The 13,987-nt window shown below is 37.0% G+C and overlaps 1 protein-coding gene across 6 annotated transcripts in view; it reads left to right on the top strand.

Moving 5' to 3' along the window:
* The window catches only part of LOC137399316 (serine-rich adhesin for platelets-like), a 47,509-nt gene that overhangs the window by 3,495 nt on the left and 30,027 nt on the right, over positions 1–13,987 (top strand). For all 6 annotated transcript variants that reach the window (XM_068085377.1, XM_068085374.1, XM_068085379.1 and 3 more), the window contains exons 6-8: positions 3,382–3,563; positions 7,060–7,263; positions 9,219–9,348. In XM_068085377.1, coding sequence (XP_067941478.1) covers positions 3,382–3,563; positions 7,060–7,263; positions 9,219–9,348 — 516 coding nt within the window. The remainder of the gene's footprint in view (positions 1–3,381; positions 3,564–7,059; positions 7,264–9,218; positions 9,349–13,987) is intronic.

The following is a 13,987-nucleotide window of genomic DNA, read 5'->3' on the forward strand; positions in this document are numbered from 1 at the left end:
TAGCAATGTAGCCGTTTGGCGTGGTGGTTAGACATGCCTGTCTGCAGACCTGGAGATTCCGAGTTCAATCCAGTGCGAAGTCATTCTTTGTTCCTATAACTTTATTGCTATAACTGGACACACGAATGACAGACAGACAAACGCAGAGATCTGTATATGTAGACGCAATAAATGCCTGAGTAATAAAAACGTCTTTGCGGAGAAAACCTAAGTTTATTTACCATATACACCATTTACCATTCTAACTTTTAAACTTCATACCAGGAGACAAGTGTTTTTGGGCCATTCAAATAAATTAGGAGAAAAAATAACAATGAGTACATGGAATTGTGTGTATAAAAAAGTTTACTGTTGCAGCAGAAGCTCGTTGTATTCAAAGTTTTGATGGACGATACTGGTACCTCTCGATACTGGTACAAACATAAAAAGGAGATATCGGACTGTCTTTGTCAGATACTTTGTCTGACCGAATGGAGAGATAAAGTAAAGGCGATTTCTACTCCAGATAATACATTTGAAAAGTATTTAGCTTTTACAAATTTACCGAAACTAGAAATAAGAGTTTAACGAACAATTGAAATGACATGTTTTAAAATTCCAAATTAAAAAAATAGGTAATGGTAAAAAAAAAGCTTTTAAAATTTTTTCTAAAAAATGACATTAGTAAAAGGTAATGTTAATTAATAATAAAAAGTTCATACTTAGCGTGTGCAAACACGCTAAGGATATAACTATATGTAAGAGCCATAGAAATGATAAGAATGGCTTAGCTTAGTGGTAGACTTAGCTTGTTTGTAGGCTTGTGATTTGAATGTCAAGAGTTCAAATCTCCTGCAACACGGATTTTTTATCGCTAAATTTTAATCGCTATAATTAGACACAGTGATGAAAACTAAAAGACAAACAAACACTGAGATTTGTATACATGAAGAATAAAACATATGTAAGCCACATTGGAGTATACACACGTAAGTCACATTTTTTTGGAAATAAATTTGATAAAATCAAACACCAAGAACAGACATGTCATTCAAAAAATTTATGTGATGAACAATTAAAAATATAATAGCGGCAGTGATCGGCTGAACGGTATGCTTACGCTACATGACACAGTTGAGCACGTTAACATAACATGTTCAGCTGAACGTGTTAACATAACATGTTAAGTAATGATTGGTAATAATTCGGGCAAACTTTTGTCAATAAAGTCAATTTTTTTTACATGTTGGGATCACTTTAAAACACAAAAATATCACATATGAGCACCCTAGGTACATTAATAGCCAAGTTATAAGGTCAATAAATTGTCAATTTTTATCTTATGTCGATTTTTATGTTTGAGGTCAATTTTTTTATTTTTGGGTCAATTTTCACTCTTTATGCATACTGGGAATTCAGAATTTCCCTTATTAAGGTATTTGGGTATTTCCCTTTCCTAATGGAATTTTGGTATGTTTTTTACTCTTGCTTTATTCTCGCTTGTATAGGATGAGTCAGCATGACATGATGAAATCTGCTCAAGCCACTGGTTGTATTTATAGCATGCCCAATTATATGACTAGTATGCAGTCAGTTTTACACTAGCAAGGATGCCAAAAGCTAAGCAATCAGCTCATGGGAAGGTTCTTCAGATTATAAGAGAGTTTCCTACCAAGTTTACCAAGATACCAGGCAATGATCTGTATTGTAAACTTTGCAGTTGTGTAGTAAAATCTTCTAAACGATTTTTTGTGGAAAGCCATCAGAAAACTGTCAAGCACAAGAAACAAGTGGAACAGCCAAACCAGTCAACGCAAAAGTTCTTACCAGCAGCATGCAATGCATCCAATATGTAGCTACATGTATTAATGTTATGTTTTCAAACCACACTTGGACAGCTCAATTTGTTAATTAGAAAACTATTTATTTGAAATTTAAAGTCAATAAAGTCAATTTCCCAAAACAATAAAGTCAATTTTTTTGATTTTGAAGTCAATAAAATGTTTGCCCTAACTAATAATATGTCCATATTTTCACACATAACTGCTTTGGAGTATAAGAAATTGAGTATGAATGGTTTTACACTAAGTGAACTGAGTAAATAGATATGTTTTTTGTATCATTTGTGGGTCCGAGGCTACAGGCATGGAGGTTTTTTACTATTTAATATATCACCAGTTAAGGACTTAGATGTCATCTATGGGCCCAAAGCTACAAGCATGGAGTCTTTTACTATTTAATATATCACCAGTTAAGGACTTAGATGTCATTCTTACACAAGACGGGGGTGAGACTACTAGTGAGTAAGTTAGTATTAGTCACCCACTCAGGCCACTTTTACTGAGTTACTAAAAGACTTGCTGACAATCTGGACACTGGAAGAATTTGAATACAGTGCACTCTCAGGTTATGACCCTGTTATACGATTTTATAGCGTTACGATGTCACACAAGATGTTTTTCATCCTCGCCATATGACATTTTTTTCGCCATACGATGTCGACAAATAATTTTCTTGAAATTAAAATTTGGCAGTCGGTGTGCTGAATACGTTGAAACTACGAAAATGTTGATATGCTATTTGCCGAAATTTCTCTCACAACGCCTGAAAGCGATACGATGCTTGCACTCTCTCACTTCAGCGCTATTTGTTATCAGTTATAGTGACAACCGGAAACAGATAAGTGATAAGATTTTAGACGAGGACAAAGTTGAAGTTTAGGTTAGTAAAGTTAATACTAAATACTAGCTTCAAGTATGTGTTTAGTAAATTAAATTCAAAATTTATGTTGCTCGTCTGTCTCGAAGGTAAGAACTTCTACGGTACATGCTACACACAGTACATTATAATGTTACATTTTATTGCAGATCATAACCACTAAACACACTAATGTTACTGTAGGTAACTATAGTTACTAAGGCTAACATATCTTGTTACTAATCTTTATTATTTGCACTATTTATATAGAATATTGATGGTTTTTTACCAAGGGGTGTTTGCATTACGTAATTACTACGGGTTTCTATACCCCTCTATACGACGTTTACGCTATAAAATGCCAACACTGTAACGAATTATGGCGAGGGTCCACTAGCTATAAAAAGCCTGTATTAGCTGGTAAATAAATCAATTTACATGAAAACACAAACTTATAACTGCTTTTGATAATTCTATTGAAACTAGCATATAAGTATCTGTTAGGAAACATGACGTTGATCTAATCTTTAGTTTGAACAGGTTCAGCCCAACTGCAGCAAATCTAACTTCATGATCACTGGCCCTTGCAGTTGATTTTCTCTTCTTGAGCTTTGATTACGGAATCAGAATTAGCCTCATGTGTGACCGGTGTCTCCTACTTGTTCAGGCTTTTCATTTGCATACTGGTTACTGTTTATGTTGCAGAACAGTCCTGCCATCCAGAGACGCAGCAAGTCACCTTCCAGGTCGAGGGAGACGAGTCAGGACAAGTCAGCTCTCTTTCTCATAAACAAGATGTTGCACAGCTCTTCGATAGGGGCGAGTGACAAGGCACCCGATGAGCAGACTGAGTATTCTATGTATCCGGAGGCTAAGGTCATGAATAGGTCAGCAGTTGGTGATGTGTTTACGTTAGAGGGTTCATACATTTGTGTTGGCTGGTAGATGGTAGGGGTAGTTAGGTTGGTTTTCTGTAATTTACAGAAATTGTGAAGAGCACTTACTAAGTCAGTTAACCAAGCTGAAACGCTAATTGATTGTAATCTCTAAGTTATCTGTCCTTTTCCTGGAATACCTCTGGTCAAGCGAGCACAGGTTAATTTTGGGTAGTTTTGAAAACATTTACCCTAATTTTTTTCCTTCATGTCTAGCTATATGTAACGCTACATGTTTAGCTATATGTCTAGCAATATGTTTAGCTATATGTAAAGCTATATGGAAAGCTACATGTTTATGTTCATGTTCAAGTACATCTGAAGTTCAGGATTGGTACATGTATATTACTAGGGTTGGCTAAGAACCTTGTTTGACTTATCTGACCATCTATTTATCTATCTATCTATCTATCTATCTATCTATCTATCTATCTATCTATCTATCTATCTATCTATGTATTGAGAAAATTGTGTTCACATAGATTTAACACTTTTTTCATGACCACCTAGTTTTAAGGCTAATTTAGCATCCATCCTTTCAGGTACAAGCCACAGATTCAATACAAAATTCTTGTAGGTGAAGGTCAACAAAACGACTCATTTTTTAGATTTAATAGTTTTTTTCACAAGCAGAACTTGCAGACAATTGCGGAAATAATGGTTGCAGCTTGTATGGCGACATAGATGTATGGCGACATAGATGTATGGCGACATAGATATATGGCGACATAGATGCCACACGTAGTATTACAGCATACTGATTAACTGGATACCCTCCATTGATTGTATTCTGTGTATACGCTGTTTGTACAATCTGCTGTGTGCAAATTAGTAGACTGAATTACAGGAAAAAGTAAATCGATGAAATACAGTTACCACTTAATAAATATATTTGTAAAATTAAGATTCATTAACAATTTTTAACATTAATTATAATTTTGCTAATATATTGACTTCGCTCACGCAGTCACCCTCTTACACCGATATGTCTATTATTGGCACATCAGTCAGGTGGAGTGAACAAGTTCGACCCGAGCCAAACATTCCCATTTGCGTCATACAGGTGTACGTCTATTACAGCAATAGTCACACTCACATCTTCCCAGTTTGGTGTTAGTGCTGCGTTAAAACAACTTACAGGATGGAGCATGTTTTAGCAAACGTCCTTAATACGAGTTAAACGCTAAGCTAAACCAGCAAATGAGCCATTCTCCTGCCTATTCTTATTGCATTTGTTCCCTAATTTACAGCTTACAGTAATTCATGAATAGTTCACTAGTGAAATTTGTTGCCATAGCGATAAATAACACGTTTTTCACAGATGTGTGAAACATGCATGTACAGTCATACTTCAACTTACGAGCTTAATGCGTTCCGAGACTGAGCTCGTATGTTAATTTGCTCGCATGTTGGTGCAATTTATTTATATATAGAACAATTAAATATATATTGCTTGGTTTCCATACTCTAAAAAATGCAAATAAAACACTCAAAACAAAATATTGTAACAGAAAGAACATGTTGGTTATTGTCCTAACTTACCACATGCTTTCAAAAAGCAACTAATAAAAAATAATGCAAGGAAATATGATTAATTAAAATGTAAAATTAAATACATACAATTGCAGCTATATGCTAGCATTTGCCAGGGAGGGAGATATAAGTTATCCTTCATTACGACAGTTGACTTTGATAAATCTGGATTTTATCAATGTCTTAACAGACAAACTTAGAAGCAAACCTAAAAGCAAACTTTCATTTTCAACTTAACGTAATTAAAACCGGGAACGGTTTTAAAAACGGGAATTAAAATTTCTTCGGCGTTCATAGATTGAAGTTTCTCGCTGGTTAGCTAATCTTTCCTTTGTTTCGCTTTCACGACCAGCCGGCCGTTTTAAGATAAACCTATCTAAGGACGTTTGCCTTTGTCGCCCTTTCAACATGTTGCGATCAGGACGAACACAGGTGTCGTCATGAAGGGTTAATGCACGACCACTAGGCAACTTGTCCGAATGTCTAGTTTTACAGTTTTGATAGACAGAACCGGCCTTTTCACATAGCATCGTTTCAGTTACGCTGTCACCGGCCAATTGTTTATCTTTTGTCCAATGCCTGAGCAGTCTCTCTATCAGTGGTCATGAAGATCGCTGTGCCGTTTATAAACTATCGTTAATCCTTTTGCGAACTAAATGCCCTGAATATAATCCATCTGTTTGATAATTGTGGATGTATTTCTGTCAAATTGCTGAGCTAGCTCAATCACGCATATATATTTCGCATATTTTTCAATAATTTCCCGTTTAATATCAACTGTTATCATTCGCTTTTTCTTTGCATTATTTTTCATTTTACTGGCAAACTTTCGGTCAACGCACAGTACTTTTAATTCACATAATTCTGCACTGAAAATCGCGCACAAAAAACACGATACAAAAGTATAACCTGAGCAGTTGAAAAATACAGAGTGATGCTGTTCTCATAAAACACCTCCGGCATACTTGGCAAGTGACGCACGTGCTCGTATCTCAAACATGGCTCATATGTTAGTGCTAACACTTGCTTAAAAGCTGGCTCGTATCTCAAGTTTCTCGTATGTTGGAGCACTCGTAAGTTGAAGTATTACTGTAATGGTACTCTAAAACAATATGCTGCCTGGCATCAACATTACTTCCTGTAAGGCTCGGTTTGTCAAGGAAGGTTTTTATGTCGGGACTCACAGCGGTCCATCTCTGTTGATTGCAGGTCTGCGTTGTTGTATGATAACAGCAGGTAATCTCATTGTGCCAATCAGTGCATGTAGATGGTTTCTTGGGCTTTTCATATCACTGTGCACTAAATGCTGGTAGGACTAGTTGCCTAGTGGTGGGAGGTAACTTGGTCACACCGTGATAGAACATGTATATGCACAGCAAAAGCAGCGTAAACAACTTTTAGCTATCATCACACTGCTTGTCTCATATCAGCTAATCCAATCTTCTCGAGTTATTACAACTTTAAATATGGATTCCGATTGTTGTTTAATATTTTCAATATCATCTGTTTCCTGGATATGACTGTCTCTGTCTCCGTACATGTAATGAGGCCTTAACTGTTATCATCTTAGGTTTATTGCTATTGGTTGACTAAATTAGATGTGTTGAAAATAGGCTTTTATTGCTAGCGATGTGCTGTAAAGAGACAATAGATTGCATGACTTACTGGTCAGAAAATGGGTTGTGATGCCAAGACCGCTGTACTCCCCTCTTGAGCCAGTCTTAATTCGCCAAAACATCTATTTGTTAGCAAAATCGTTTCGTGAAACCCAATGTTTAGTTTTAAACATCTTCGCATAACATTTGTTTTGTGTCAATGCTCAACCACCAATTTTCAAGAGTTGTCCGTCCTTCACTGACACACTCATCCACTCGTCAAGCTGTGAAAATGTTTCTAAACTGCTCTTTTCCTGCAGGTCTTCCACGATGCCTGAACTTTTAAACGGTGCCTTCGACCCTGAACAGTTGCCTAGATCCAGAACCTCCAACAGTCTGGCAGTGGAAGAGGGAGACAAGGTCTCTGAGAGTGGCACATATACAGTCGATGAAGACAACAAGGAGCTCGAGAAGGCGAGAGAAGATATTGATAAGATATTTGGGCTTGACAAGCTTTCACCAGGGTATGTGCTCTTACCTATTTTGGCACTTGTTTAGTCACATGTTTGTAAATATGAGAGAGTGGATAACTCCAGAAGTACACTAAACCAATTTTACAGATGTTAGCCTCACCCTTATTTGCGTAGAGAATTTTAGACATGTTCAGGCCACTTCCTTGCCATGGACGCAAAGCTATTACGTCTCTTATCATCGTATGTAATTTAATAACGGTTCCCTTAATCGTAAGCATTTTCCCCTTTTTCTTAGGTTCGTTAGATGATCTTGAGAGTCGTGGGCATTTCAGATGCGTAATGAAGGGTGTCACGAGCATGTTATGCTTTTAATTAACTTCGCCAAATATAACAGACAAATAGCGAAATGCTACGGCTGCTAGCAACGTGGTCTACAAAAGGATCTCACTGGGCCCGAGTTTGAGAGAAATTTATGTTTTTTATTGTTTTTATTTTAATTTGTTGTAATGAATATTTTTTACCTGACAACGTATTTAAATCATGCAGCACATGAAGTCCCTTTATGGTTCGCCTTGAACCATGAAGATACCAGTGTAGCGAAGTATTACTGTCGGCAAGGTTTAACATCCCAGTTGACAAAATGGGTGATATCTGAAAAATTTGTGACCTTTCCATCAAATACCAGTTTAATAACTTTAGAAAATGTATCTTGAACAATTGTAATTCATAAAAGTAGGATTTGCTTCCTCTTCTCAATCCATACTAGCAAATTATTATCAAATTCATACACAATTATTTAACTGTCAGTCGGTTGGCAGAACCTACATGAGCCCTTGACCAAACCAATAATTTTAAATACTGCTCAGCTCATGCGTTCAGTGATTGGGTTGTGAATCTCCCTACTTATGTTGTCGCCAGAATCGGCAGCTCACCAAAATATGGTTATCGCGGTTCATCAATTGACAGCAGTAACTTGGGTAGATGCACGGCTGATGCTGCAATAGCTGTTGACCGTGTGTCATAAGTTTTTTATAATTGTTTGTAGAATGAACTTTATTCTTTTGATTACATCTTGTGCCACCTAAAACTGACAAGCAACATTTAAAAAAAGGATCGGTTGCACAGGCTGGTGCTCTGCACCATTGTTTACCGTCGTTGGTACTCCTAGCTTGCTAGTGTTTGCTCTGTTTGCATTTATATTTCTCACATAAATTGGCCAGATCTGTTGTATTGAAGAGTTACTCGCAATGAAAATTCTTTACATGTCTGATAAAAATTTTAAGGGTTCATTGAATGACTAAGAATGCAGGATCTAGCTGAATTATCGCAAACGCAGGTATTACTGAAAGTAGTTGTAATAAGTGTGAAAACCCTTTAAATAACCCAACATAATGAATTATGACAAGAAGGTTGTTACAGATTGACTGTCCAGCATAGCAAACTAAGAAAGTTTTTAGCTTCTGCATCTGCATGCGCTGTTTTAGCTGAGACAAGCGATATAGGTATTAGGCTATTCCTTACTTGCCTGATTACACCTCAGGGACTCTTATTGTACTTGAGATATTTTTCTTTGCTGAGATTGTATATTGTACTTACCACAGGCTGTCTGAGGTTAGTACAGGGATTGTACATTGTACTTACCACAGGCCATCCTTGGTTAGTACAGTGATTGTACATTGTACTTACCACAGGCCTTCTGAGGTTAGCACAGAGATTGTACATTGTACTTACCACAGGCCGTCCTTGGTAAGTACAGTGATTGTATATTGTACTTACTAGAGGCCTTCCTTGGTAAGTACAGTGAGTATATATTGTACTTACCACAGGCCTTCCTTGGTAAGTACATTGATTGTATATTGTACTTACTACAGGCCTTCCTTGGTAAGTACAGTGAGTATATATTGTACTTACCACAGGCCTTCCATGGTGAGTACAGTGAGTATATATTGTACTTACCACTGACTTCCTGTAGTAATTATAGTGATTGTATATTGTTCTTAACACAGCTCTCCTGTTTTGGAAAAAAGAGAGACTCCAGAGAATGTTATAGAAGTGAATGGAAGCTTGCAGGTGGAAATAGGCAGTAGTCAAGCGCAGGACCAGCTCGTGTTGGATGGCAGCAGAAACTCTCACAAGGTAGGTGATGCCTTTTTGCAGTTGGTTTGTGGAGCAAGACGATAGTGAGTTTTTTGATTTTATCTCCCTAAAACCACATAGATTATAGTCAGAGATGCATTAGATATCTCAAGCTGCAACAGTTTAGCATATGTAGTTTTTGTATTATTTCTAAGACCTGTACCAACACCCAAATGGTATAATAGTTGTCTCCTAATAAATTTTTCTCAGATTCCAGGAAGGGCAACTTCCCGTTTTCATGACTGCCAGAGATCTACTAGAATTAGTCTTTCTTTTTGTGCAAGAAACTTGCCTCAGCATCAATAATTTCTATGTTTTAACCAAAGGCTGTATCCATTATCGTGTTATTATCACTTATTATCACTGTTATGCATTACTTAAGCGTTACAATTATTTGGTCTTATTGACCATCAGGCTAGTTAGTTGTGTACTGATAGGTAGCACAACTCCCAAAGATTTATGACTAATGGCCATCCATTTGCTCACTCTTATGTTGTACAATTTAAGGTTAAATTATTACTGTTATACATATACCAACCTAGTTTTGGTTTTTATTGAGGTCTGAGCATTAGTCTGTCTATATATGAAATTATTCAATTTTTGTATTTTGTGGTACACAGGCTAGGGTCGATTATTATAGTACTACTTTCATCTTATCATTTGTCCTTTGTGCTTAAGCAAACAGCTGTATTTGCACTGTTAAGTTATCAGATATTGAAGAATGGTAGAACTGCTCCAGCGCTCGCTATCTGGTGGTTTTTTGCCTTAGTTACTTGAACTTTGGCTACATCTCTATTCAACTCATTACAGTGTATCGTTTGCTTGGACTACAGGCTATAGCTGAGCTCGTGTTTGTCCTCTAGTTAGTAGCGCTAATTTCAGTTGCAGTTTGCGCTGCAGTCAGGACTGGTAGTTTAAGGAAAGGTTTTGCCAGGTTTGTCTGATAGGCAACTATGCAGCTCTCGGGGCACACAAGCCTCCAGTGTATGCGTACTCACCTCAGCCAGCTCGATAGCTTCTTCTTGTCTGCTGCAGTGGTAAGACATGCTGTTTTATGGGGCAGCTAATGTTTTCGTTTAAGAGATACACCTAAAGATTATTAGAAGTTTGTCATGGTACCACGGACTGTTGTTCAAGTGTGTTAGAAGTTTGTCATGGTACCATGGACTGTTGCTCAGGTGTGTTAGAAGTTTGTCATGGGACCATGGACTGTTGTTCAGGTGTGTTAGAAGTTTGTCATGGTACCATGGACTGTTGTTCAAGTGTGTTAGAAGTTTGTCATGGGACCATGGTCTGTTGCTCAAGTGTGTTAGAAGTTTGTCATGGTACCATGGACTGTTGTTCAAGTGTGTTAGAAGTTTGTCATGGTACCATGGACTGTTGTTCAAGTGTGTTAGAAGCTTGTCATGGGACCATGGACTGTTGTTCAAGTGCGTTAGAAGTTTGTCATGGTACCATGGACTGTTGCTCAAGTGTGTTAGAACTTTGTCATGGTACCATGGACTGTTGCTCAAGCGTGTTAGAAGTTTGTCATGGGACCATGGACTGTTGTTCAGGTGTGTTAGAAGTTTGTCATGGTACCATGGACTGTTGCTCAAGTGTGTTAGAAGTTTGTCATGGTACCATGGACTGTTGCTCAAGTGTGTTAGAAGTTTGTCATGGGACCATGGACTGTTGTTCAGGTGTGTTAGAAGTTTGTCATGGTACCATGGACTGTTGTTCAAGTGTGTTTGAAGTTTGTCATGGTACCATGGTCTGTTGTTCAGGTGTGTTAGAAGTTTGTCGCCGGACCATGGACTGTTGTTCAAGTGTGTTAGAAGTTTGTCATGGGACCATGGACTGTTGTTCAAGTGTTTTAGAAGTTTGTCATGGTACCATGGACTGTTGTTCAAGTGCGTTAGAAGTTTGTCATGGAACAAGTCATAGTGGTTGAGTATTACAAGTCATAGTGGTTAAGTCTGGCAAGTCGCAATACGCAAATGGTAAATTTTTCAACTTCATTATATCAAAACCAAGTATTTTGTTTCCCACAATGTTGTCAGCAGTGTAGTATTACTCAAGTCAGATGGAGCAGTCTTGTGCGTCTGAACAGCCAGAGATATTCCCAGTGAACTGCCTGATCTCTACCTCTCCTGCATGTTCTAGCCCTAACAATAAATAGTCATTTTGTATACATAATAGGAACATAGTATTGGGCTGCTCGGTCAGATTCTCTCATCTCATATTACCGTTTCACTAGCCATGGATCAGAATAACCCTTTTGTGTCATGTGCAGTCAAGTGTTGCTAGTGCCTCTGCCACCCCATAGAGTTGTACGCTAGTGATATCTGATCAGACCGGTTATAGTAATGCTTATTGGTATTGATAAGGCAGGCTGCATGCTCTGACCCTGATGACATTTAGTCAGGCTTGATTTAGTCAGAGTCGAGTCATTCAGTGCTTTTATCTTTGCCACATGTTGCTCAGTGACAGCGGTTGACACTTGAGAGGTTTGTAGTGATTTCCTTAGCTTCGGCGATTGTGTTTAATCGAGTTTTGTAATGCTTATTTTGTATGCGTGATAGGTAGCTATTCTATCTTCTATCATATGTTATAGGTAGCTATTCTGTCTTCTATCATATGTTATAGGTAGCTATTCTGTCTTCTATCATATGTTATAGGTAGCTATTCTGTCTTCTATCATATGTTATAGGTAGCTATTCTGTCTTCTATCATGTGTTATAGGTAGCTACTCTGTCTTCTATCATATGTTATAGGTAGCTACTTTGTCTTCTATCATGTGTTATAGGTAGCTACTCTGACTTCTATCATATGTTATAGGTAGCTACTCTGTCTTCTATCATGTGTTATAAGTAGCTACTCTGTCTTCTATCATATGTTATAGGTAGCTATTCTGTCTTCTATCATATGTTATAGGTAGCTACTCTGTCTTCTATCATATGTTATAGGTAGCTACTCAATCTTCTATCATATGTTATAGGTAGCTACTCTGTCTTCTATCATGTGTTATAGGTAGCTACTCTGTCTTCTATCATATGTTATAGGTAGCTACTTTGTCTTCTATCATATGTTATAGGTAGCTACTCTGTCTTCTATCATATGTTATAGGTAGCTACTCTGTCTTCTATCATGTGTTATAAGTAGCTACTCTGTCTTCTATCATATGTTATAGGTAGCTATTCTGTCTTCTATCATATGTTATAGGTAGCTACTCTGTCTTCTATCATATGTTATAGGTAGCTACTCAATCTTCTATCATATGTTATAGGTAGCTACTCTGTCTTCTATCATATGTTATAGGTAGCTACTCTGTCTTCTATCATATGTTATAGGTAGCTACTCTGTCTTCTATCATGTGTTATAGATAGCTACTCTGTCTTCTCTCATGTGTTATAGGTAGCTACTCTGTCTTCTATCATGTGTTATAGGTAGCTACTCTGTCTTCTATCATATGTTATAGGTAGCTACTCTGTCTTCTATCATATGTTATAAGTAACTACTCTGTCTTCTATCATATGTTATAAGTAGCTACTCTGTCTTCTATCATATGTTATAGGTAGCTATTCTGTCTTCTATCATATGTTATAGGTAGCTACTCTGTCTTCTATCATATGTTATAGGTAGCTACTGTCTTCTATCATATGTTATAGGTAGCTACTCTGTCTTCTATCATGTGTTATAAGTAGCTACTCTGTCTTCTATCATATGTTATAGGTAACTACTCTGTCTTGTACCATATGTTATAGGTAGCTACTCTGACTTCTATCATATGTTATAGGTAGCTACTCTGTCTTCTATCATATGTTATAGGTAGCTACTCTGTCTTCTATCATATGTTATAAGTAGCTACTCTGTTTTCTATCATATGTTATAAGTAGCTACTCTGTCTTCTATCATGCGTGATAGGTAGCTACTCTGTCTTCTATCATGTGTTATAGGTAGCTACTCTGTCTTCTATCATATGTTATAAGTAGCTACTCTGTCTTCTATCATATGTTATAAGTAGCTACTCTGTCTTCTATCATGTGTTATAGGTAGCTACTCTGTCTTCTATCATATGTTATAGGTAGCTACTCTGTCTTCTATCATATGTTATAAGTGGCTACTCTGTCTTCTATCATATGGTATAGGTAGCTACTCTGTCTTCTATCATGTGTTATAGGTAGCTACTCTGTCTTCTATCATATGTTATAAGTAGCTACTCTGTCTTCTATCATGTGTTATAAGTAGCTACTCTGTCTTCTATCATATGTTATAGGTAGCTACTCTGTCTTCTATCATGTGTTATAGGTAGCTACTCTGTCTTCTATCATATGTTATAGGTAGCTACTCTGTCTTCTATCATATGTTATAAGTAGCTACTCTGTCTTCTATCATATGTTATAGGTAGCTACTCTGTCTTCTATCGTGTGTTATAGGTAGCTACTCTGTCTTCTATCATGTGTTATAGGTAGTTACTCTGTTTTTATATTCTTTAGCTTTTCCATTAGTTTTCTTATGGCGGTGTATAAAGCTGTATGTAACTAAGATGTAAGATGAAAGACTATGTTTACGCTATATAATCAGTGTTTCAAGTTGGTAGTTATACTTGAAATATTTGTATCAGCTCACTTGGAATATTAAGTCAGCGATGTGTTGA

The sequence above is a fragment of the Watersipora subatra genome, chromosome 7 (assembly GCF_963576615.1).
Source record: "Watersipora subatra chromosome 7, tzWatSuba1.1, whole genome shotgun sequence".
Classification (NCBI taxonomy): domain Eukaryota; kingdom Metazoa; phylum Bryozoa; class Gymnolaemata; order Cheilostomatida; family Watersiporidae; genus Watersipora; species Watersipora subatra.